We start from the raw sequence: 24,006 nt of genomic DNA, 5'->3' as shown, positions 1-24,006 counted from the left end.
TCACTATTTTAGCATTTATTACCAGAAGGGGGCAGTGCTGGGCTTGGTAATGCTCTGAACTATATTTGTTCCCCCCGCTTCTTTTCCTGGTATGAGATGAGCACACAGTTGGAGGAAGACTTGTAGGAGCCCTAGGCAAGGCTAAAGCATTGTTACAAATGTAGAATGTTTGATTTGTTCTGTGTTCTGTGTTTTTCCCCACCCAGTGACTGAAATGACCTAAACAAATCAGCTCAGACTCCTAGAAATGTTCCCTTCTTTATATTTCAAAGATAGTCACTTCAAATAAATGAAGACTTCGACACTGGAAGAAAAAGGTCATGCTCTGTGAATATCTCAAAGCGATTCAGATCACTACTCAAATAGTTCTACTACTGTACCTTATCACATTGACCTGTTAAAGCTTACAGAAGTATTGTCATGACCTGAAACATTTTTCATTGTTCTGTATATAAGCCAGTATGGTCTGGCTCCCCCTGGGTCTTGAGCACTTGTTGCTCCCCTAGAAACCAGCTAGGGATGTACATTAAGCCCATTTTATGCTCCCTTGCTGGTCTGGTTCTAATGGCAAATTTGTGTCCTCGTGTGACTTTAACAGCTTCGACCTGCACCACTGCCTGTCTTTTCTGCAGAGCCAGCTGAATAAAATATAAGACACAATAAGAATTCATGGAACATGACCATTTGAGTTGTGTGAGTCTGCTTTGTACCATTTACAGACGTGTGAAGTCTAGGTAACCGTGATAAAATTTCCTGCTCATTTGGTGACATCTCCCTCAGTCTTGCTCCTATTATTATTATTTTTTTTGATTTAATAATACTAATAATCAAATTAAATTATCTATAATTATCTAAAATGATACTCAAGAGTTAAGTGCTGGACAGTTGCATTAGTATTGCTTCATATCACAGATGTGGCATTTCATTGTCATAACTCTCACTCTTTCCTAAGAGAGAATGAAGAAAGAAAGAAAATAAATAAATAAAGGATGTTTGCCCAATGGACACAATAATTGCAGTTGAATAAACATGTCATTGTGTTTCTCAGGGTGCTGTGTTCTTGGAAGGGGTGCAAGTGAAGGGCGTCACACAAATTACATCTCAGCCAAAGCTTGGTGAAATTCAGAGGAAATGTCAACAGTTCTGCGAATGGGAAAAGTGAGCAAATATTTCTCTTTATTTATGTTTTGGGGAATTGGATTTTCTTGTAAAAGGGTTTCATAGCATGTCTGGGTTTTTGGTTGCCATCTTCAAGGCAGTGCCAGCAAGGCTAAGAGCAGTATGACTTGTACATGTAATACAGTGCCTTCTGGTTTTGGCACAATATATCTGATATTCTTTAAAAAAATATAGAATTAAAAGTCCTGCTGAGTTTCTAATGAAGAAGCCCATATTTCCTTTTCCTTTTCTTGGCAGCCACGTGAAATAGAACAGTTTGTGGGCTAGTCGAAGGGTTTTTATTATAGAGGAAGAGTCATACTTGGTGATTGGTGGTCAGGCATCTAAAATACAGCTTTCTGCTTCCCACCAGGAGTCATGCTGTATTCCCACATTGCAGTGGCTTCGTAAGCTCTAAATTTGCTCAGTTTTATTACATTGTGCATTTCAGTACAATGCTGCTTTTGTTTCAGTGAAGGTGCCTCTTGCATCTGTAGGTTTTGATCTTATTCGGCTCCTGTTCTAGAGCCTTAAGTGGATGTAGCTGCTGTCTAGCTGATACATCTTGTCCCAGGACTTTGCAGTGGCTGTGCCTGGAATAGAAAGTTTTTATTTTATTGTACCACATGGACAATTACAAATTTCAACACTGACTGTGTCGAGATCCTTGAGGACACAGGCCTTGGACAGGAACAAAGTGTTTTGTGCTGTTCTGACTGCAGTGGGGTCTGTGTTCTTGCAGATCAGGGTTCCCAGGGGCCCAGCCGGTGTCCATGGACAGAAAGAACCTCCGATTCCTGGAGCAGAGCGCCTACAAAGTCAGCTGGAAAGCAGACGGCACTCGGTGAGTCTAATGCATTGGGAAACCTCAGCATGTCCGCCTCACTCTCTGAATCATCTGAAATGTGTGTGCAGGGGGACAGGTAGCGCGGTGCAATGATATGTGACAATCTTTCCTAGGTACCCCCGTGTGCCAGCAGCCATTTGCTGTAGAGGAAGTCACTGGTGAGGCCTGTAGAGCCGTACAAATCGATTAATCTAGTTACTTGGATTGGACTTTACTCAGAGGTATATGATTTCCTGCATCGATATTCCTGTGTGTTAGTTTTGAGATTATTACAAATATGCAGTCAAGCGCAAATTACTGTATTCATTAAAAACAAGTTTACGTTTGATTAGGGCCTTCAGATCAAACCTGAAAACATGAGCCTATGAAGGATTACTGTCTTCCCTTGCAATCAAAATTGCTTTATTTCATTTCCTCCCACGTAGCGCTGCGACCCAGCTCTGAGTTACTCTCCCTGCTCCACGGAAAATGTAATCAGAATAATCGCTTCATGTGGCCCCGTTGACTTGATTTCAGTAATGAAGCCTTCTCATAGTGTTCTTTAATGGGCGAAAAAGCATGAAAAATGAGAATCTCTCTAGTTTCATTAATCGCAGCGAGAGGTGAATATGGCAGAATGATGACATTTAACCTTTTGAAACCGCTATCACTCAAAAAGCGACCTGGGACTCTGGATGCTTGTGTGAATCCAGAGCCAAGACTCTGCAGTAAGCAGTGTGTATGACTGAATGACCAAAGTGTTAATAGCCTTAGTCGTAATAGATTGTGTTACATTTTATACAAAAAGCAGCACATTTGGGTATTTGGATAAATTTAGTTTGCAGTTCTTAACAGATAAGCATTGAAGCTGCATAGAATAGTGTTTTTCCCGTACTTGGCAGGTATCCCACCCAAATCGGGCAAAATATCTGCACTTTACTGGGGAAGATGTTTCATGCCAAAAAGAGATGCCAATCTTTTACTGCAGCTTCTGTCAGGTGCTTGGCTGTACCAGTAAACTCCACGGACCCTTAGAGATCTTTGCTGGATATATACGTGCACTTCTGATGAACACCACTCAAATGAACAAAGTTTTTACACATGACTACGATAAACACTGGAAAATGATTAACTGTTATTTTTTGGAACGTGAAAGACTCCTTTTCTGCTGCTCCATAGCTTTAAATACTTTATAAAATGCTCCACGCTCAAACGAAGAAGTCGGTGCTTGCTCATTTTGCCATGCAGATTTGAAACTTTACATGCAGATTTGTTTTGTCAGCTTATACAAGGAAAGCCACAGGAACTAATATAGAAAAGTTGCCCTGTTTCTGTGTTTCACTTCAATCCCCAGACATAATAATAGAATTTGTGTTATTGTCCTGATGAAATGCAGCACATGGTCTGGAAGGTTTTAATGTGGCTTTGCCTGTTGTCTCGCACAAAGGGACAGGTTGAAAGTGACCCGATATAACCTGTGAGATAATGGATGAAGTCTCCCGCAAAGGTGTATGCTTTCAGGTTCAAAGCAAATTCTGCAGTTGCATCTGGGGTAATGTGCAGCACCTGTGATCTTGCAGTGCAGATCAAAGTAGAAGAATCTCATCCTATCCTGAACCAAAACAAGGGTTTTGTTGTTGTTGTTATTTAAACTGTCAAAACCTGGATATTTGTTGTTGTTTGTATTATCTTAACCCTTCCATCACTGTACAAGCAAGTCACTTCAAAACCTGCCCATCTTGCATTTTAACAGACTACCTTTTAACTTTTTAAAGGGTTTGTACACCTTTCAATATAGTATTCAATCTAAATGCATTTGCTCACTTTTCACAAAAGGATGAATGTCTTTGTTTTCCAATAAACTGCATCCTCTTTGGTTTGTGAATGTGCAACTTTCATTTTCGGATGCTGACGAAACTTACACAATATGGCACAATAATGGTTTAGTTTAGAATGTGTTTGTTAACATTTTTCTTCCACTTAACTAATAATTATAATTAGGATCTAGAATAGAGCAGCTCTCACAAGGAACAGTGTGTATGATTGAGTCATTTAAAGTAGGAAAACCTGAAATAAAGAGTATCAAGTTTGTGGAAACGGTTTGCTTTGTCACTTTTCCATTTATTTATTTATTTTCTTTAGAAAACATCAGAAGAAATTGTTGCGCTCACTGTCTGCAGTAGTGGACTGTATACCATGGGTATATTTGTAAAGAAAAGCACTGGCCCACTTCGTTTAGCTCTCAGGCAGGACAGTTGGTCCAAGACACCAGGGATATTTTTTAATGTGAAAAGCAATAATGAATAAATGAAGGACTTTCACTGAATCATGATTTATATTGGTAGAATTCAATAAATCATACATTTCATTCTAATATAAGCTTATTTATTGGGGGCGACATGGAATTACCTCATGGCTCTTTGGCCTTTTCTTTATTGGAAACTGAAAGCTATAAGTGTGTTACATGATATGAAGGGAGGTGGTGTGGTCATATGATTGACCACCTATGTGTGTGCACTGAGCGCTGGAGTCTGTTACAATAATGGAGACCCAAGCAGGTAGTGCAGCCACAATTCTCAGTGACGGGGCTCTCTGCCCGGCTGTAGGGAGTGTGAGCGAGAAGTTCGGTAGTACCACAGAGACCTGTGCATCTGAGCTTCAGCGCTCCCCCGCTCGTCTCAGCTAAGGTTCTGGTGCGTCCCAGACTCTTCTCGGCAACCCAGGGAGCCTTACTTCCAGCAAGACCTGCCAGGAGATTCAAAGAACAAAGAGTCATATTCTATACTTTCCTCCGTGTCTTCAAAATAAGCTTTTGGGGTCATTGCTCATAACTTCCAAAACCATCGTCTAAGAAAAGCTTTGGTTAAAGCCTTTGAATCGCTGTCAATTTTCTGTTCAAGTAACTAATCTAAAGAATTTTCTAAAATAATAATGTGCTTTTAGCTTAAACAAATTAGTGGAGAGATTGACACTTTAATATTGACCTCTTAATGTACTCGGAGTATGTTTTTAATAAGACAGAATCACGATTCTAACTTTCTTAAACCACAAACCCAATGACTATGTGTGGAATTAGTATTCTGGCGTTGTACAGTATAATGTGCTGTAGGTGTTTTTTTTTTAAACCAGATAATAGGTTTCTTTAGTGTTTTTCATTTAGGTATAAATATAATGTAACCAATCAATACAAAAGGATTGACCGCCACGGCCTATGCCACAGTGTTAATTACACGTGTATTTATTAGTCTGACTTGCAGCAGTGCGTTCCCTGTGATCTACCTGCTGGCTTTGTCCTTGTGTGTTGCTAGGCTACAATCCTCCCAGAGTTTCATTATGGCCGAGTGCTGGGAACACACTCCAGCTTGTACTCTTGCAATGCAGTCCAGCGATGTTTTATGAACATCTGACTCGCTTCCTGAGTCAGAGAAGCCGAGAGCACGGATTTGTTCAGCAATCAATGGAGATGTTTTAATGAAATTAAGGCTGGTTGTAGTCCATACAATGCCTAGCTCTGAAGATGTGGAAGTGCCTGGACAAGAGTGTCTTTGGCTGGGGATTATGTCTGGTAGCACAGAATTGGTTGCCATTTGGGTGCAAAGTCTTTGCCAGACAATGTGGATTCGTGTTGTGTTGCAAACTTGCCGGAGGTCCACAACTGCACTGGGTTGTGACCGGGTATTGGTAGTGCTGGGGTGAGTCGCTCTGCTAATTGGGCATTCTGTAATTGAGGTGCTGCTCTCCCCTGGGATGCTGGCGGCGGAGATGATTTAGATGAGCCAAAGCGGCTGAGTTTTGCACCATTTGCCACACGGGGAGTAATTTTGAGGACCCATTACAGTTGAAGAGAAATAGCAGGCAGTTCCCTCCCCCTGCTGCTGTTCTGAGTGTTTCTTTCCCTCTCTCCTTTCCTTTGTCTAAAATGGCAATCTCCCCTCATGCAAGGATGTGAATGGCAGTTGTTTTGTAAATGGGCAAAAACCTCACAATGAATAAAGAACACGGCCTATTATCTCTTGACAAGGGTTGCCTGCTCTGTAGTGCCTCGTGATGGTTTGCTCACAGCATCGTCCTGGCTGTGCCCCATGTAGGCACAAGTCTGTGCCTTGGAAGACGTGACAAAGCATTTCTGCAGTTAATTTCTGTTTAAAAGTTGCTGTCGACGACACAATTCATATATGGAATACATGAAACGAGAGAGGCACAGTTTCTATTAAAAGCTGAGAATGTTTAAATTAGGCTATATTTATACATAAGTCTCTTTTGAAATAATTTGTTTATATTTGTCATAGTGAAGTGGCTATCCAGGTAGTTCAAAGCACATAGTTAGTTGCTAGTTAGTTAGTAGTTAGTTGCCTTTTATCATGGTTGGTATGAGGTGGCATGTAGTCTTGCTTGCATGTGTATGCTGTGTTCTTTAAAGTAAGTACAGAAGTCGACAAATCACGACTGTGTGGTAGTCCCTTTGGAAGAGCCAATCACAGCTCGGTGTTCAACATAAAGCCTTCCCCTGTAGGCTTGGACCTAGTGAAGAGCCAATCACAACTCAAATTCAATGCAGAACTCGCCCCCCACGTGCTTTGTCAATCAGGACCAGAAGCCTGTCGATGAACGATATTTTTTTTTATGATTGCAGTATTACAGTTTGGTAGTCCGGCCCCAATTCATCCGCCTCTGGAGTAAAAAAAGAGTAACTTTTGAGTGGTTGTGGGATATGCCTTAGGGCACAGGCAGTATAATCAATGACATAGTTCATAAATGCTCAGCCTTCAAACCTTGTATTTGCTGTCCCCATCGTCTGTTGTGTATAGCGGTGGTGTCTTTTTCAAACCCACCTACATTGCTTCCTCTGCTCAGACCCTCAGAAGCCGCCACCTACGGTAAAGGCAGCTTCAGAATCGCAAATTGCCGAATGTGTTTGGCGTCATGGGAATGGCTGAGCCGAGCCTAGTGCGGCTTCAAAGATGCTCAAAACTTGCACACAAGACCCTTCTCTCTGTCATGTTTTTTAGTGGTATCAGCCAAGAGCAAATAACCCTTTGATTCCCCTTTCATTTCACTTGAACGCCAGTTCTGTATCTTCACAGTGCAGCACACACCCTGGGAAATCGGCTCTGGTGAAATGGTTGGCTTTCTAATTCTGGCAGCAGAAAATATTTGTGTAGATTTTCCTTTTCTTGTTATTAGTTAGTTAGTTAATTCATTCATTCAGATGTTTATCATCCTACCGGGCTGCTTTGGTTTTACTTGCATAATTTTTTTAATCTAAGGAGCTTGGAAACAGGATAGCCCACCTGTTTTCACATAAGGGAGCATCTGCACTGCACAATCTGAGACTCCCAGGATCTACAGTGATATGTACAGGCAAGGACAGGTCTGCCCATACAGTTCTTTAGATTGATTTTAGAGGACAGGGAGACTAGAAATAAATAAACAAACATACAAAACATCAAGGCCTAAAAAATAATGGACATAAGAGGGAATGAATATATGACACTTCAGGCTTTTTTCTTGCAGGAGGTTGTGCTTATGCGGGTGCCAGATTAATAATATTTCTAATACATTTATTTTTCACACAGCATGAACTATCCCCCTGTGAAGAAGAAAATGCCCTTTATCTCTGGTGTGGTACCATCAGCTTAGAAAAGGAGGAATACACAGCTTCAGCATTATGTTGCATCCTGCTAGACTGTCTTGCAGAAATGTTGCCATAGCAGATGTGTCTGAAGTATTTCTTGTACCTTTATGTCCATTTACTGCTCTTCTGAGAATCCACTATGCTATTCAGAGCAAATTGAGCAACCCATTTGAATTGGAGTTTGGTTATGTTGCAGTGTTTTAGGAACCCATTGGGATTAAATCCACGGCAAACTTTATTTCACCAGCATTTCAACATATTTCTATTCATTAATGTAACTGTTACTTAATTAGTGTGTGTGTGTGTGTGTGTGTGTGTGTGTGTGTGTGTGTGTAATGCTGTCTCCCTGGAAAAACGATCTTATGTATTTCTTCATTCTTCCCAGTGAAAGACATCTTGGAGAGGAATTAAAAAGATTTGAACAAACTGTGCTGTCACTGAAATAATCCTTCTGATTTATTCCATGCTCTATGGTAATGAGTCACTGTGAATATCATGTATTGTGTCAGTATAATAATGCTTGGTTTTTATTGCCGATTTCATAGAAAGTTTATTGTAATGATATCATTATGGTTTAATTGCATGTATTTTCTATACTTGGCAGAATATATGTATGATTCATGTTTGGTCTTTTGGGGATTTGTGGGGTTCTTCTAATAAGTATAGTCTATGATTTGATGTTGTCTTTGCAGTGGATGAAATACCTGTACTCAAAGGTTGACACATTTCTGTTTTCTCCCGGAGCGTTGTGACTCATTGTGGTTGAAGGTTGAAGGTATATTTTTGCACTTCTCAGCAACTTGTGTTATTTACCCTCCTTTCATTTAACATTGATGTAATTTAGTTTTTGTCGCATGGTTACACATGCCTTTTGGTGAGGTTTGAAATGGTACCTGCAAACAGACAAACTGGAGGCTGTTTCTCTTCGATTTGTGTTTGACGTTGCTCTGTCTGCTTTGCGCAGTTAGTACATGTAGGCTCTCGGAACAATAGTAGTCTTTTGCTGTAGCTCCAGTGAGTTAAAAAAAATGTCAGTGACACTCTGCTCCATTTATGTGATGCCTAAATCTTGGCCAAAACACCTTATGTATGTCGTAGTTTCTGCAAAGATGGGGACAATTTGGAAACCACTGTCGAATTGGTGTTGGACCGACCCAGATTAATTTCGTGAATAGTGTGTACCCTTCTCCAAATTAATCTGTCATGAGGGTCTGGGGGGACAATGTGAAATCTGATGTTTGTGCGCAGGCACAATGCCGTCTGCACGGGAGAGACTTGCATGCCGGCTTCCAAGTTTTGATTAAGTAGCAGGTGCTGAATAATCACTGGGTAATAAGCCTGAAGAGGCTACCGAATGCACGCATCTATTAGGCTCCTTCCATTGTCCTGAACAGCGATTATCTCCAAATAAACCAAGAAACCCCCTCTAATCTCTGTGCAAGTCAGAAATAAAGAGCAAAGGCAGATGCTGTTTTTGTGCGATGCAGGGAAAGCCAGGCACACGCGATGTTAATTTGCTGGTAATGCAGCATTTTCAGGTTTCATGCCCTGATAAGCTATTGTAATTATAGGTCTGCTTTTTATCTGCATCACACTGTCCATATTTAATAGGGGTTGAAGGGATATGACACCAGAGGTGAGTAATTAAGCTTCAAGGACTACATTTAAAAAAAAATTTAAAAACACCTAATGGAAAGTTACCCTGTTATATCTCATACAAAATGGTAAATATCAGCATTTCAAAATTAATAAAATATGAATGGAAGTAAAGAAAGCATTTTAATTAAATGAATGAAATATCCAAAATAACTAGGTATGTAGGCCCATAGATGTATAGGGAGCTTGGTGAAATCTATACTTTATTCAGCCATCCCTGTTCTACGCCAGAACCACATGAAACAAAGCATTAGCTGGCAAGGAAACGTAAAAGCTAGGGGGGAGCGAGAAAGGAAAATAAAATTGCCTTTATCGATTGTAGCACTGCTCTGATCTACTTCATTACAGACGAGTGCTGGGGTTTGGGTGGTTCCCATCCACATCCATTTACTGTGGAGGTCGAATATATTCATTTCAAGAGTTCCTTCAGATCTTTACTCTTTTTGCTTTTCCCATCTACGTGCAGGACTGGAACTCAACGCAAGTTTTGATTTGGTGGTGGTGGGAAGGCAGGGGAGGGGGTTCAGTCCTCATCCTGGCACAGGCTTAGGAGCTGGAATTAACAGAGATCTCGGATGTAATGTGGAGGTCAAGAAGAGCAACATCCACTTTTGCAGAGCTCAGAGTCTGTTTAACAGAGCTCTGTGCCTCTGAGACGGGTCCTCGGGCTGCTGCAGGTAACAAGCTTGATGGGCGCGCTGGAGGGAAGACCACGGCCGGAAAATCCCTCCCTTTAAATGAGTTTTACTGGAAGTCACATCCAGCCCTAACCAGCTTGGACGGCTTTGATAGACGTTGCCGGAGCGGCCGAGCAGTTGCTCAGCACTACGCTCGTCGCTGGTGTGTCTGCTTTAATGATAGTCTGGGGGGTTGATTCTCTGCCAAACGATTAGCAAAGCACACTAAAGTAGGAGCTCAGTTTCATGTTTGCCCTTGGATTAGACGAGGAGTCAGATTAATTGCAAAGATAAATGCTGAAGAAGAGATCCAAGATAGCCCAAGGAGGGATGATAGGGTTGAATAATAAGAGTAATAATTGTAAGTTTTATGGTTTTCTTTTTGGCATATTTCAAAAATACTTTGCCCTGGAAGTTATGCTACAGGCGTTCTTTCTGCAAAATAGTAGAATTGATTGAGCTCTCTTCTGGCTTTTGACTCTAATGTTGTCCAGTGACTGTCAGTGTGGTATTCTGATGCATTCTTTGTGTGTAAAGCAACTTGACATTACACGTGTCCTTCAGAGAATTAAAGTCCTGCATTTACAACATGACATTTAACTTATTTAAGCTTTTGAATCTAATAACACTGGTCTATCCTGATGAATAGAAAATTAATTACAAGATACAGCAAGAAAAGTACTAAAAATGCATCCAACGCAAATAAATGTGACGTCCATCGACTTTCCCATCAAGATTCTGGCTGTTGAAATGTATTTTAGCAGCTTTTTTTGTTAGCAGCTCCTTGAAGCACTTTTATTGTTAGTGGAATACAGGCTATTAATTGTATCATTCACCACATTAATACAGATCTAAAGGTCAGGTAGATTAATGGCTCTCACGGCTTTTCTATTGGAACTCTGAATCAGCCAGGGATGCTCACCCACAGTATTTGATATTGAATTTCTCTTCCTTAGTTTAATTTGTATCGCTTTATTATTATCCCTTTATCCACCCAGGTACGAATGGAAACTTTATACCAACTGAGTAATGAAAGTATTATTTAATTCCCTGAGATGAAGCAAGACAGTCGGTGGCACTTCAGAATCACAGTGTACCTTGTTAAGACAGCCCCCTGTACAAGATGCTCTGTGATGGATGGAAAGATCATGTAGAAAATGCGGTTTTGTCCTTCATCTTTAATGGTGTTGGGCTCCTGTCAAGCTTTGTCTGAAGACCCCAAGGAGCAGTTGGAGACCGGACTGACGGCTTTTCACTCACTATAGCCAGTTAACCCTGGAAGAACTGATAGTAGATTCGTATCGATTGCATTTCTGGGTTCTCTAAGAAAACCCTTATCTCATGCCCACAGTTCATGAGTACTTTTTAATCTGCATCTTAAGTCAGTTGTGCTAAATTGGTTCTCAACAAACCAGATGGTTAAGCAGTCCCTGATTTAGATCATATCTTTGCATGTAACATATGTGTTGGGGATTTGATATTACATCTCCATTTACACTTCCTATTATTGAGTTGGTTCCATTTGCGGATAGATTTTGATAACTGCTTTTATGATCATTTATTCTTCGTCATCTATACATTGCACATGTAATTTTAATGTCATGTTATTGAACACAAGGTTTCTGCCTTAATGTCTTGACTCACACGGAAGTATGAAGAGCTATTCTGTTGAGTGATTTACTATCTTACGTAATGAAGAAGCAGAACAAAGTACTTCCTTGTACTGAAAGGACTATTGTTCGTGTTTTGTTTTGTTCTCGAGGAGGTTTTTACATCTTTCTTACGGAACAATATTATTTGATGCTTAATTTGCTTGACTACATAATGTTTGTTAAACTATACTTAATCAATGATATCTTTTCAGAGTTGAATGCTTAGCCTAGAGAAAACTGTACAGAAAGTGTATGTAATTGTATTGTTCTTCCGCTCTATTGATTTTTTGTGACCGTGTAAGTGTTTGCATGCATGTATTTGTTTTAATTGCATGTCTTTGACGGTGAAAAGTGAAAAAAAATCTAATTTTCATCTCAAGTTCCAGGGGCAGCATGGTACTTGTCACTCATACTTCCTTAAACTACATCAGCAATGCTCTGCAAAGATGACATTTCTGCAGTCATACCTATCAGTGTAATTACGGGACTTTTACATGTAGTCACACAGGGATATTTTAATATGACAGAGATGTGCGTTTGCTTTGGGTTCGTGGAAAATTATCCGGAAAATGGAATTGATAATTGTCCGTTAAAATCGATGTGATGGATAAAAGTTCAGATGTATCTTGTATTCTAATGAAGAGACTCAAAACATTATCTGTTTTTTCATGGTAAAACAAGTCTTGCCACTAAAAGCATCTTGGTGTGAGCTAGTGGGTGGGTTTCGAATGCAAGAACATCGAACCCGTCAGAACAGTTTGAGTAGTCCGACTCATTGGATTGCTCATGGGAAATACATTGAAGGATCTCGTACACTTCAGAAGTCCAGTGCATCTCTGTGGCCGGGGAGTCGGATCGAGATTTTCTGCACCTCATATTTTCAGTCTGAAATGCTCCAGCTTGGGATTTATACTTGTGACCTATGGTTCTTGTTTCCTTGTTGAGATTGTAGTAGTCCTTTGGGCTGACTTCAGCAGCAAATTTGACATTTCTCAATATTCAAATACCATCTCCTCAAGTCCCGTCTGCCCATGAACTATTCTCCTTGTTCATCTTTGAACTCTTTCCAGGCCAGGAATATCCATGGATATGACCACAATTAGTCCATTGTGTCATTTTAACATGACTTTTTCTTTTAAATTAACTATTCACTATATATACATTACATTGTGTCTGTTTTTATGCGTCTCACATTATCTAGATGAGTAAAAAGGTTTTCAGTCAATCATATTTTTGAAAATATACAATTGATAAAGAATTAAAGTTCAATTAAGAATATGTATTAAATTAAAGTGTCAAAAAACATTGTTTCAAATTATCTTGTGTGAGTACTTCCAGCTACAAATTAATTCTTACTTGCTGGGTAATTACTAAGGCATTCAATGCACTTTAGGTTTGTATGCTTAAAACATTTGGTTTTCCCTGAATTACATTTATTGTAAACATCTGTAATCTACATGAATGTACTTCCGTTTCTCTAAACAAAAATAATCGCTCACAGGACTGACAACATACAATGTCTTTTTACTCCATCCCACTTTTGTATTCTCTTTCACTCAATTACAGCAATGAATTTGAAGCCAGACTACTTTAATTGCAACACATATGCAAATAGCATGTAGCCTGAGGTGGGAATAAAGGCCTGGGAGCTATAATTTACAATCCCATACACCGTTGTGTGAAGGATAACAAGCCTTTTGAGACATCAGAAAAGGGAACCATTAAATTGCGCACAGCTTGCATCGAGGTCATTTGCGGACCATCAAAAGAAAAAGAAAACAATGGTTTGACTTTAATTTCAAACTGTACGTTTGGTGTAAAAGCAAACTTCTGGAGGAGAACAACTGCTTGCAGATTTGCTAATTGTTTTTTGTCAAGCTCCTAGTCTTTGATTAACATTTGACTAAGTCACAATGCAATGTTTTTATTACATTTTTGTATGCATTTTACAATTTGAAGCTTTTGTAAGGGAGGTTGTACCAACACACAGTGTACAGTCACAGTCAGTACAGGCACAGAAAAGGTACTGGTTTGATGTAATGGCTAAAATCAGCCATGCTGGCTATAATACACTTTAAACAATGCACAAAGTGGCTAGGGGCAAAGTGATTACAAGGGCAAGACAACCAGTGGAATGTTGCTATAGCCTCAAACGTGGGCCAACAAGTGAAGAATTTATTTACAGAATTATTTTGTTTAGTGTTACGTAAGTAGTTGATTTTATACTAAGCATAATATCTGTAGATAATTAAATAGCTATGTTTTCTTTAGTTTTAATGATGCTTACTCTTACCCTTAATGGGTTTTTCATTGCTCTCGGCTCTTGTCACTAAGAAGACGTTTCGCCCCAGCGTGTTTTGTTCTATAGTCTATAATTGACTGATGTTTAACTTCAACTAAACTAGCCAGCTTTAAATTTCTATGGTTGTGTGTCCATACCTCCATATGACAAGCAGTCAGCATTTTATCAAATGTTCTGGGGAGTGGAACACCATTAATGTATTTTTAAAGTAGCGTTAAATTGGGCTCCTGATTATTTTAATTGTGCATTGAACCCCTCTAAAGCTTTCTTTCCCACTTTCTTTTCCATCTGTATTTGTTGGATTTCTTCTAAAAATCCTTTTATAAAGGTCTCTCTCTTTTCAAGTTTGTTTTCGTTGCCCACAGTTTGCAGTCTTTTGTTGAAGAAAAGTTTCACAATTGCCTTAGATGATGGGGTAATGACTAGACTTTACTTTGGATCAATTTATATTGACAGCCTAAATCAGGTTAAATTTAGACTTTGACTGCACAGCCACTTCGAAGCTGTCTGTCAAATCTGCTCTGTATGCATATATCTGAGCTGGAATATATGTCCTGTGTGATGCCATACAGATTGAGAAGAGAAGGGTTTTCCCCTCGAAATACAAATGCTGCAAAGAGTGATAAATGCCCTTTCAGACAAATTCTGGTTTAACATAAAATAAACTTGTTTTGTTACAAATGGTCCTGAAAGACAGACTAGCGTTTCCCATTGTGAACATTTCTTTATGGACAGACTTTCCACTTTTTTCTTAATAGATAGATCGATTATTAATCCAAGACTGTCCATTCATGTCTTTCTGCTTCATTTAACACTTTTCAAATACATCTAATACAGTATTGTGCAAATAGCAAACAACAATAAAGAATAAAATGTATTGTCTCTTCTCTTTATTTTCTTTACTTTTGCAGATGTAATGTAGTCGTAATAATCATGTTGACAATTGCTAGGTACTTGCTAGTGCTAGTGTAAAGTGTCAAGATTTCATATGTAACGTCAGTACACAACCCACCCTACACAAAGTGGGTGTAATTTTTCAGGTTATTCTAAACTGCATGCCTTTCTTTGGTGATTATTATTCCGGTATACAATTACTGGGTCTGATCGCTTGAAAATGGAACAGAGGTACCAGGGTCATATTCGCAGCCGGTGTATCGATCATTTTTATGGGAAGTGAGCAGGGAGCTATTGAAGCAATTACTGTATTCTTACAAGTGGCTTTCTGCTCTTGTATAATTTCAAACTAATACGTTCCTCTTATTTAAAAAAAAAAAATAGTAATAATTTTCATTTAAAAAATATATTATTTTTATAATACTCAGTTTATAGTTTCCACTTTACTTTAATTTTTTTTCTTATTTATTTTTCTTTCTTTGCCAAAATACATTATTCTTCTAATTGACCATAGGGATTGCAGTCCTCAGGTTAGACAAACAATCAGATGAGAGAAATGCTTTAAAAATACAAATTGTAAATAGAAAATGTATAGAATTGAGATAACAACATGCTAACGTTGAATTTCTGGTTTGTGCGCATTTGTATTACCGTCGTATTCCCACTTTGTGTGTTTGATATTGAATTGCAGAAGTCTTCAGGCTAAAGCTGTCACTTTCTTTCTTTTAAAGCATCGACAGGGTAGCAGGTGTGTGGGAACCCTCCAGGAGAGAGTTGATCCCTAACAAGAGGGGAAAATAATAAAGCCAAATATGCAGGGTAAATCCACACACACACTATGGGGAGCTAAAGTAATACGGCTTGTCAGCTGCTACTGCAGACGCATTGATTTGCAGCCCAGTACAGCTTAGAGTCGAGATGCGTTTCATCACGAAAGCTGTACTTTTAATCAAAGTGGCATTTTGTTTCATTTCTTTTTTAGTTTTTGTGCAGGGATCGCCTGGCTGCTTGAAAGAAGTTGTAGACCTACAAACCATTTTTCTCCGGATCGTTCATTGACATGATTTGATGATATTTCAGGCTCACTTTAAAAAGTCCTCATTCAATGTGAAGGACTGTAAGGGCTAAATATTAAACTAGTTGAAGTGCACTGTAGTGTAGCTGAAGTAGTTTCATCATTGGTTGTTATACCTAAGTCCTGTAGGTTTATTAAATACATCTTTTCGTTAGACTCTCTCAGAGGGTCAAGGAAGGGGAGGAAGCTTTTGATTTTGCATTCAGATTCACGGAGTAGAAGCTGTTCAACAACCCTGTTTTGTCAGAGCACTAGTGTAAATCCGTTCTCCCTTCCTCTGGTTCCCATTTAATTTATCATAAGCACTAAACGTGACCTGACAGAATCTGTACTGAGGCACCATGGGTAAGGCAGAAAGGTTAAGCATTGCACCTTATAAGCAGTTAAACAGTATGGATCACAATGCGTAAGAGAGACACGTTTACCACAGTATCAGGTCTGCAGGCTATTTACTGTGGGAGGAACTCTGTACTGTGCCCTCGTCATTTCTCTAATATGTAAATAAAGTTCAGTGAAAGGTGATTTTATGTTATATGCTTTTTCGGTCTTTAAACCACACATCTGTATATAAAATACCTGCATATTAACTTTAATGACAGATTTTCAGACAGACAGAAACATCCTTATTATAACTGATCACAAAATAATTGCAAATCCTCCTACCTGCATGTACAGGGTTAATCTGTGCATTGGAATTCTGTACTGCTCTTCATGTTTCATTTCTAAGAGATGTGCTGCAATTAGGGATACATGGCAGTCTTTTGTGATTTTCCTAATTTGGTAAATCGGGCTAATGAGTTTAATTAGCGTGCCTGTTTGTGATGTGCTGATTAAAATAATTAACCTTTTTTCTTTGCCCCCCCACATGCAGTAAGAGCAGTAGAGCTAGTCATTAAAACATCAAGGTTTTAAATCTGTCAATGGCCTTAATCTGAACGAGCCAAACATTGCTTCCATTGGAGATGTAATTACACATTGCATATGGTCTGTGGAAGAGCAGACTCCAATTAGATCTCCTCCTTTTAGCCCTGGGTAATGGGGGGATCAGTTTTCTGTGCTGAAATCTTGCCGTTAAACCCTTCTCAAATTTACCCACAGCGCATCACGTCCGCTACCACTGTGTTGATGAAGTGCCTGACCTGCACCAGGCTTTCCCCCCAGACAAGGCCTTCTGATTGGGCCAATTAGAGGGGAGGCATGCTAATTGGTGGCTCTGTAGCACAGGGTGCCAGGAGATCATTATTTCTCTGCTTGGCTTGTTGTGATTGTCAGGGCTGTCTCTCTAATCTCCAGCAAATAGATGGCAGCTTCAGTTAGTCTGATATTGCGGGCTAAGCTTTCATACCCAAAGTGTATTGTCATTTAAATCAAATGTGGACAGACTTTGTTTTTCTTTGTGTGGGGGGGCTTGCTTCCTCCAGACATCACTTGTGTCTGTGTGTTTGTTCAGCTTGGCCTGTGTGAAGAGCTCCCAGGCTGACTTCTCCACAGTTATCAGCTGCAGTCCTGGAAGCTGCCATTCTCCAGCTCTTTTACCCATTCAGCCATGCGCATGTTTTGGATGGACTGGCTAATGCCTTTCAAGGGGCTGTTGATCCTTTAAACCAAGCATGCTTCTGATTTAAAGCACAGCACAGAAGCGCTCTTATTCCACTATGGGGTCTTCCAGCTTTTGCACAGAATGTGTCACATTTAAATGTTATTCAATCAGAAGAAGCTTTTTTTTTTTCTACAAAGGCAGGTGAGTGATCTATCTTAGTCCTGAGAACCCCCTCCAGTAGTATGATATTGCTGCTTAATAATTTAAATATCATTTGATAAGCTAATCAAAGAGGAACAGATTGGCTTATTAATCCCTCCTTGTACAGGCTTGATTATTCACTTGCCTGAGATTTCTTTCTAACTTTGAAATATCCTTCGGGGGGCAGGGGGGGTTGAATAAAAATTAGAATTTGGCATGAAATATTTATCTGAATGTTCTATTTATGATTGGTTTAGAACTGCTGATTTGCAAGTGGTTTTGTCCCCTTACATGCTCTCTTCAGTTTAGTACAACTTATTAAGTTCATTAATAATGCCTGAAAATCATCCAAATGAGAGTAGGAACATTTATTGAACACTGTGTGAACACTATTTACTCATGAAATACTCCTGCTCATTTGAAATTGACAACTGTTTAGCTGCTCCAATGTCTGAGATCATTGGAAAGCTGTCCACTGACACTACAGATACCTTGTAAGGCTAAAATGAGAATATATTTTGTCTGTAAATGTATCCCCTATATGAAATAGTTTATCGATACAGGTATTTATTGCCACCTTCTCCTTCATATCACTCAGTTGAGTGTGTTATTTAAACTTTCTTCTCTGTTAATCAACCTAGCATTTAACACAAGGGGTACGTTTTGTTGTGGGCACGTGTTGTAACTTCAGTAGTGCCCTCACACAGGCTTGACAAAACACAGCTTTAAATTCTGCAATGAATTCCTCTCTTAAAGTGCACAATGCCAGGCTTGTCTGAAGAACCCAGGCCCCACTGCTGTACATAAGATGCCCTGAGGACATTCTGATCTTTTTCGTGTTATATCTTGACCTTTCACATCCTGACCATATTGTACTGTGTCACTGAAGGCTGTGGATTGTTTTTTAATGCATGATTTAGGCCTATATTTTGTGTTTTTAATACCCCCCTTCTGGTCATGTTGAGCAGCCTTCTTATTTTAGTTTGATACAGTATAACTGTTTGGCAATGACTTGTATCCCTTAGACAAAAACAAATCGAAATGTAGCTATTCAGTGTTTACAGTTGTTTATAGTCTTCATATAAAAGTGCACAAATGCATAAACAAACAAGAAGAAAACATTCTCACATCTTCTTATGGTAGAAGAGGCATGAATGTAGGAAAAAGCTAATTCTTCTCTTGATTTGCAAGAGAACAAACTTGGGTTGCAAAGCAGTACAACTGTGCCAAGTTTATGTAACTTTGCTACATTTAGTTTTGTCTGCACTAATTTAAGTAAATTTTTTGCCATGGATTAAAAAAATGTTGTGCATGCAAATCTGAACTTTCATATACCATTCATGAAGGAAAGAAAAGCATCGTTCACTTTTCCCCATCCTGCTCTTATCTCGTCTATGCAAACGAACAAGGAATTTGTACTGCAACAGGACAGGATTAGCAATACAGATGCACTAATCAGAAATAGCTTGGCATGCTTCAAAATGGCACTTTCAGGCATTTAATTCAACTATATAGATTTCTACATACATTTAAAATGCAAAAAAGTACATTTAAAATGCTTTCTAATTGCTGGGGGGATGTACAATGTTGAGCCTCTGTTTTTTCTTTGTTTTTAGGTATATGATGCTGATTGATGGGAAAAATGAGGTGTATATGATTGACAGAGACAACTCAATATTTCACATAGCCAATTTGGAATTTCCCTTTCGTAAGGATCTGCGTGCCCATCTCTCCAACACACTGCTAGATGGGGTAAGTGTATTTCTTGTGGTAGACTTAAAGGTGTACTGAGCAATTTTCCATAAATATATTAATGCTTACGCTCAACTATTAATGCTCATGAAATCAAAATATTTCAAGCTTGAAAGGTCATCTTCAGCTGCTGTCTACTTGCCTTTGCAGGGATTTGCCTTTGCAGTGACTCCATAGTGTGTAGTAAGAGAGAGAGAGAGAAATGTTTCAGGGAAAGGGTAATGTGCTACCACCGGAAAGTTGCACTTCTCTGTCTCCTCTTTGTATAGTCTACTAACTAAACTAGACCAGTTCACCACACTTTACAATTCTTAAGATTTAAAGGTTGAGCTCCAAAATCCAACATGACAGTTCTCACTAAGCGAAGGGGGAAATTAACCCTTGCCGTGTCTTGGTACTGTTTTATATCTGCACGGTGCTATGAGCGTCTTGGAAACATAAGGTGACGGAGATGAATTTCTGCTTTAAATAGTTGGAAAATTTGAATTATCTTCCTATATAAAAGCAGCTTATGTGTGTGTGGGGTGGGGGGATTACGGATTTAGAACAGCAAGCTTAAGCAAGCATGTTAAGTGCTATGATACTTTCTGTACTTAATTTTCCACTGGAATCTATGATCTCTTTAAGAGGTTGCCATCAACACCATGTACCTTATGTCGACATGCTGCTTAATTAGTCTGCCGAGGTTGCTAATGCATCTTAAACCAAAGCCACGGATCACACTTCTGCAGGTACATACAATCATCTCCCCGGAGAAGCTGTTTTTGTTTTTCTAAATGGATCATGAAAACGGGGGATGCTGGCAGGCTTTCAGTCAGTGGTGTTCAGAACATCCTCTATTTTTAAAAATCTATTGCATGGATTTTAATTATTTTTTGCACCGTATTTAGGGTGTGATTTATTGAAAAATAAACACTGAAAAGGGTTTAGTTCAATAGCCAAGATGTACTTACATGACTGTATGCATTACTGTACTTTTGTAATGCTTGTGTAACCTGTAAGTCCTTCCTTCCAAAACATGCTTCTGCATGTCTTTCTGTCCAGTGCTGGACAATGTGGTTTTCTCTTAAGTGTATTTCTTCTTCTGCCACAAAACACAGCCACATTACTGTAACTGCAGCATTAAACCTGCCCTCGGAAGAAGAGTGGGAGCACAAGAGTAAAGTGCTTGTTCTGCGGTGAAGAGTGCATGAACCAGGAACACTGATTAACGACTGATTCATATTGGGGAGAAAGTTCCAACATAGAGTGCTTGTGCTTTTGCTTTCTGGGGGAAAATGGATAAATAAATGAGAAGAGCCCTTGATAACAACTCCTCCACAGACCATTACTCATTACTTGGTGCATCATGTTGACTGTCAGCAATGATGGTGAACCAATTGTTGTCCATAAGTGACGTGTTTGGCCAGTGGGACGTTGGTAGGAGGCAGCAGGAAATATTACTGTATTACATCAATCAAAAATGATAACCTAGCTGTGATATGGCGTTGCAGTGTTGAAGGGAAAGTTGTGATTAAATACACAATTGTATTGCAACAGAAGGTTAACTACCACAGTTTAGGCCTAAACGAAAGCTTGAACCCAAACCCTAGACAACACAAAAGTTTCAGGATAGGCCCACACAAATCCATCCCCAATTGAGTGTGTAGAAGAGCAACCCTAAACTTTCTTACTTGTTTAAAAAGGCAGCACTATAACAGTGTCTATCAGTCAGTATTTTACACGGCAGCAGTGTTTAACGCAGAATAAAATGCGCGAGCCGTAGCCCGGAGCAGTGTTTTCACTTTCAGCAGCAAGCGCAAGATGTTTATGTTCATAAATGTTTCAGCAACATTTCAGTATTTTTGTTCTTGTATTGCTATTTTCCCTTCTGATTGGATGGCCAAAGAATAGAGTATAGAAAAGCAAGGACGTCTGAGATGTGGCCTTTTCTGCAGAACACGGTTCAGCAGTACCTGATTTTTTTTTTTTTTTCTCCTTTGGACGTGAATTATAAATGAAAGCTATTTTAGTTCCATTTTCTGTATAACATGTTCTGCATACTTACTGTTGACAGGCTGTAGGCCTTCTTGCAAGAGAGGTGAATGTGACTTTGAGAATTGTTGGCAATGTCGCAGTGTGGTAGGCCGCTTTCATCCTGTTCCTCTTCCCGTTTTCTTTCCCGTTTCCTAGGAGATGATCATTGACAAGGTCAACGGACAGCCTGTTCCTCGGTACCTGATCTACGACATCGTGAAATTTAATGTGAGTACCTCAACCTTTCCCTCGGTCATAGCTTATCTTTATACTTCGGCCTTATTGTTGTGAAATTTCTTTCAGGGGCTGAGCTACATTGGTAATTTAAGCATACTCCTGTGGTCCTCCATGATGCTTCTCTCTAGGCACATTTCTGGCATTTCTATGGGTTTTGGGAACCAATAAAGTGAAGAACTGTGTTTGAGTGATATGCTCAGAATACATCATTGACTTTCCTTACACCAAAAAACAAACCCCAAAATCTAACCGCAATTAACCATCAAAAAAATGACATGTTGTAGTGATAAAATGGCAAAAAAACAAGGGCCAGAAGACGTTGAGACGTGACACCATGCTAATATTGGTGATTAATAAAGGTAAAAAATATCTAATTTGGTTTAGCATTATAGAGCATTCGACTTTGAAGAGGTGTTCCGCTGAGAGGCAGTATGTATCCATGAACAGTGACTATACTGTTAAACGTAACTGGAAAACCATTACCCCCCCACGAGCCATGGAGCTTTTGTGTCTGATTAACAAAACTCAATTCTGCTACTGTGATAGTTCAGATAAAAATGTCCTACCTGATGCATGCCTTTAGTGTGTGTCCAAGTCCTTTTGTTTCTTGTCCTTATTGACTAACCATTACAATTCCTTTAGGTGCTGTAACCTTGCAGATAATTTAGATCTAATACCTTCTCCTTTACCTTAATAAAGTTAGTCTGTTTTTTTTCTTCTGAAATGTTTTCACAAACTAAGAAAGTTCTGAATCTTTTCTTTTCCTATATAACCACAGTAAGTCCTTCAGTTTGTTAAACACTTTTTTTGTGTTTATTGTGTTTTATTTTGTGCATGACTTATTTACATTATTTGTTTTAATTGCCCCTGGGCTGTGAATGTTAAAATAATGTACTTGCAACTCACTTCAGTTGAGGTATTTCTAACAGATAATGGGAAGACAAGAAATTAGTCACGAAAATACCCTTTCGTTGGTACAATATGTAGAATTATCTTTCAAAGGATTGATGTGTTTTAGCATATTGAAAAGGGCAAAATTAAAATGAAAATATAAGGGTTTGACTTATTTATTATTTTTTTATTTTTTTATAATATAGCCACCAGTTATACCGCTTTAAAGCCTGTTAGATCTGTAATGCTGATTGAGCCCTAGTCAGTACATGGATGCAAGGCATCTATGGACAATCAGGTCACTGCAGGAAGTAGTCATAGTAGACCAGTAGGTGACAGTGTTACCTCTGGACCAGTGGTCTCCAACCCTGGTCCTGGAGAGCCCCAATACTCTTAATCTTGTAGGTCACCTTAAATCACCAATTTCTATATGCTGGGAACACATGGAAGTTACTAATCAATTAAGCAACTCAACCAAGGAATTTCTTGACTCGAGAGGCTGAAGGTATTCAGTTGAGGAAAGATGGACAGCGTTGGCCTGCCAAAACCCACTGAAAGAGGGATGGGTCTGAGCAAGGGGCTGAGCTGTTCAACAAAGAGGGATGGGTTCAAACAGTGGTCCTGTCAGTGAAGAACAGCTTCTGACCCTCTGCCACCTCCCTACTTCACACTCATCTCCCCGAAGACGACGATGAACCCCCTGTTTTCGGTTTACACTGGGGAAGGGCGTCCTTAATCCACCAAAGGAAAAGGTGTTCTGCAATTAACATGGTGGGCTGAGTTGAGGAAACATTGTGATGCCTCAAAGACAGAAGAAGCTGTGTCGAGTCCAGAGATTCAATTTCAGCATCTGACGACTTGACAGGGAATTATGAAAATGCGTCTGGTTGCCATAGTGCCTTGTCAGTAACACACGAGAAAGCAATTGATGTAGCTGAGCAGGCTCTGCTTGGCACAGCTCCCGGGCTTCACAACTTCAAAAACCAGCATGGCGATAAACCTGTAAGCCATGATCATCAACCCAAGTCTGCACTATACACTGTCATTTGGCATTTGCTCTAATTTGATTCATTCTTTAGACACACAGTGAAATTGGAGCCGGAAGGCTTTCATGATTATGACTGAGCAAAATGCGCTGTAAAAGCTAATGGTGATACTAATCTTCTAATATGTATGGCACCCATCATTATAAATGGCTGTGCATGCAAACTATTTCTCTATTAGAGTGCAACTGAAGGCTGTTGTTAACCTTATATAATTCCAAGCCACAGCAGAGATGTAAAAATCCATCAATTTGTGGTGTGTGCCGGGGAAGTAAGGGTGCCGATATGCATCCATTATCTGAGTAACACCATCTCATGTATACGTACACATTAAGTACAACTCCATGCTTTGTATTAAAACAAAGAAGCAAAACATGCCTTAGTGTTTTAGTTTCCTTCATTAAAACTAACACTGCAAGGCATAGCACAAAAGATTGTCTTCTCAGTGTTC

General features: G+C 39.4%; 1 protein-coding gene across 1 annotated transcript in view; it reads left to right on the top strand.

Moving 5' to 3' along the window:
• The window catches only part of rngtt (RNA guanylyltransferase and 5'-phosphatase), a 112,518-nt gene that overhangs the window by 10,532 nt on the left and 77,980 nt on the right, over positions 1 to 24,006 (top strand). The window contains exons 7-10 of the mRNA XM_066688615.1: positions 1,049 to 1,158; positions 1,901 to 2,002; positions 19,233 to 19,368; positions 21,541 to 21,612. Coding sequence (XP_066544712.1) covers positions 1,049 to 1,158; positions 1,901 to 2,002; positions 19,233 to 19,368; positions 21,541 to 21,612 — 420 coding nt within the window. The remainder of the gene's footprint in view (positions 1 to 1,048; positions 1,159 to 1,900; positions 2,003 to 19,232; positions 19,369 to 21,540; positions 21,613 to 24,006) is intronic.

The sequence above is a fragment of the Amia ocellicauda genome, chromosome 1 (genome assembly GCF_036373705.1).
Source record: "Amia ocellicauda isolate fAmiCal2 chromosome 1, fAmiCal2.hap1, whole genome shotgun sequence".
Taxonomy (NCBI): domain Eukaryota; kingdom Metazoa; phylum Chordata; class Actinopteri; order Amiiformes; family Amiidae; genus Amia; species Amia ocellicauda.
The sequence above is the reverse complement of the archived record's forward strand: the minus strand, read 5'-3'. Positions and strand labels throughout refer to the sequence as shown.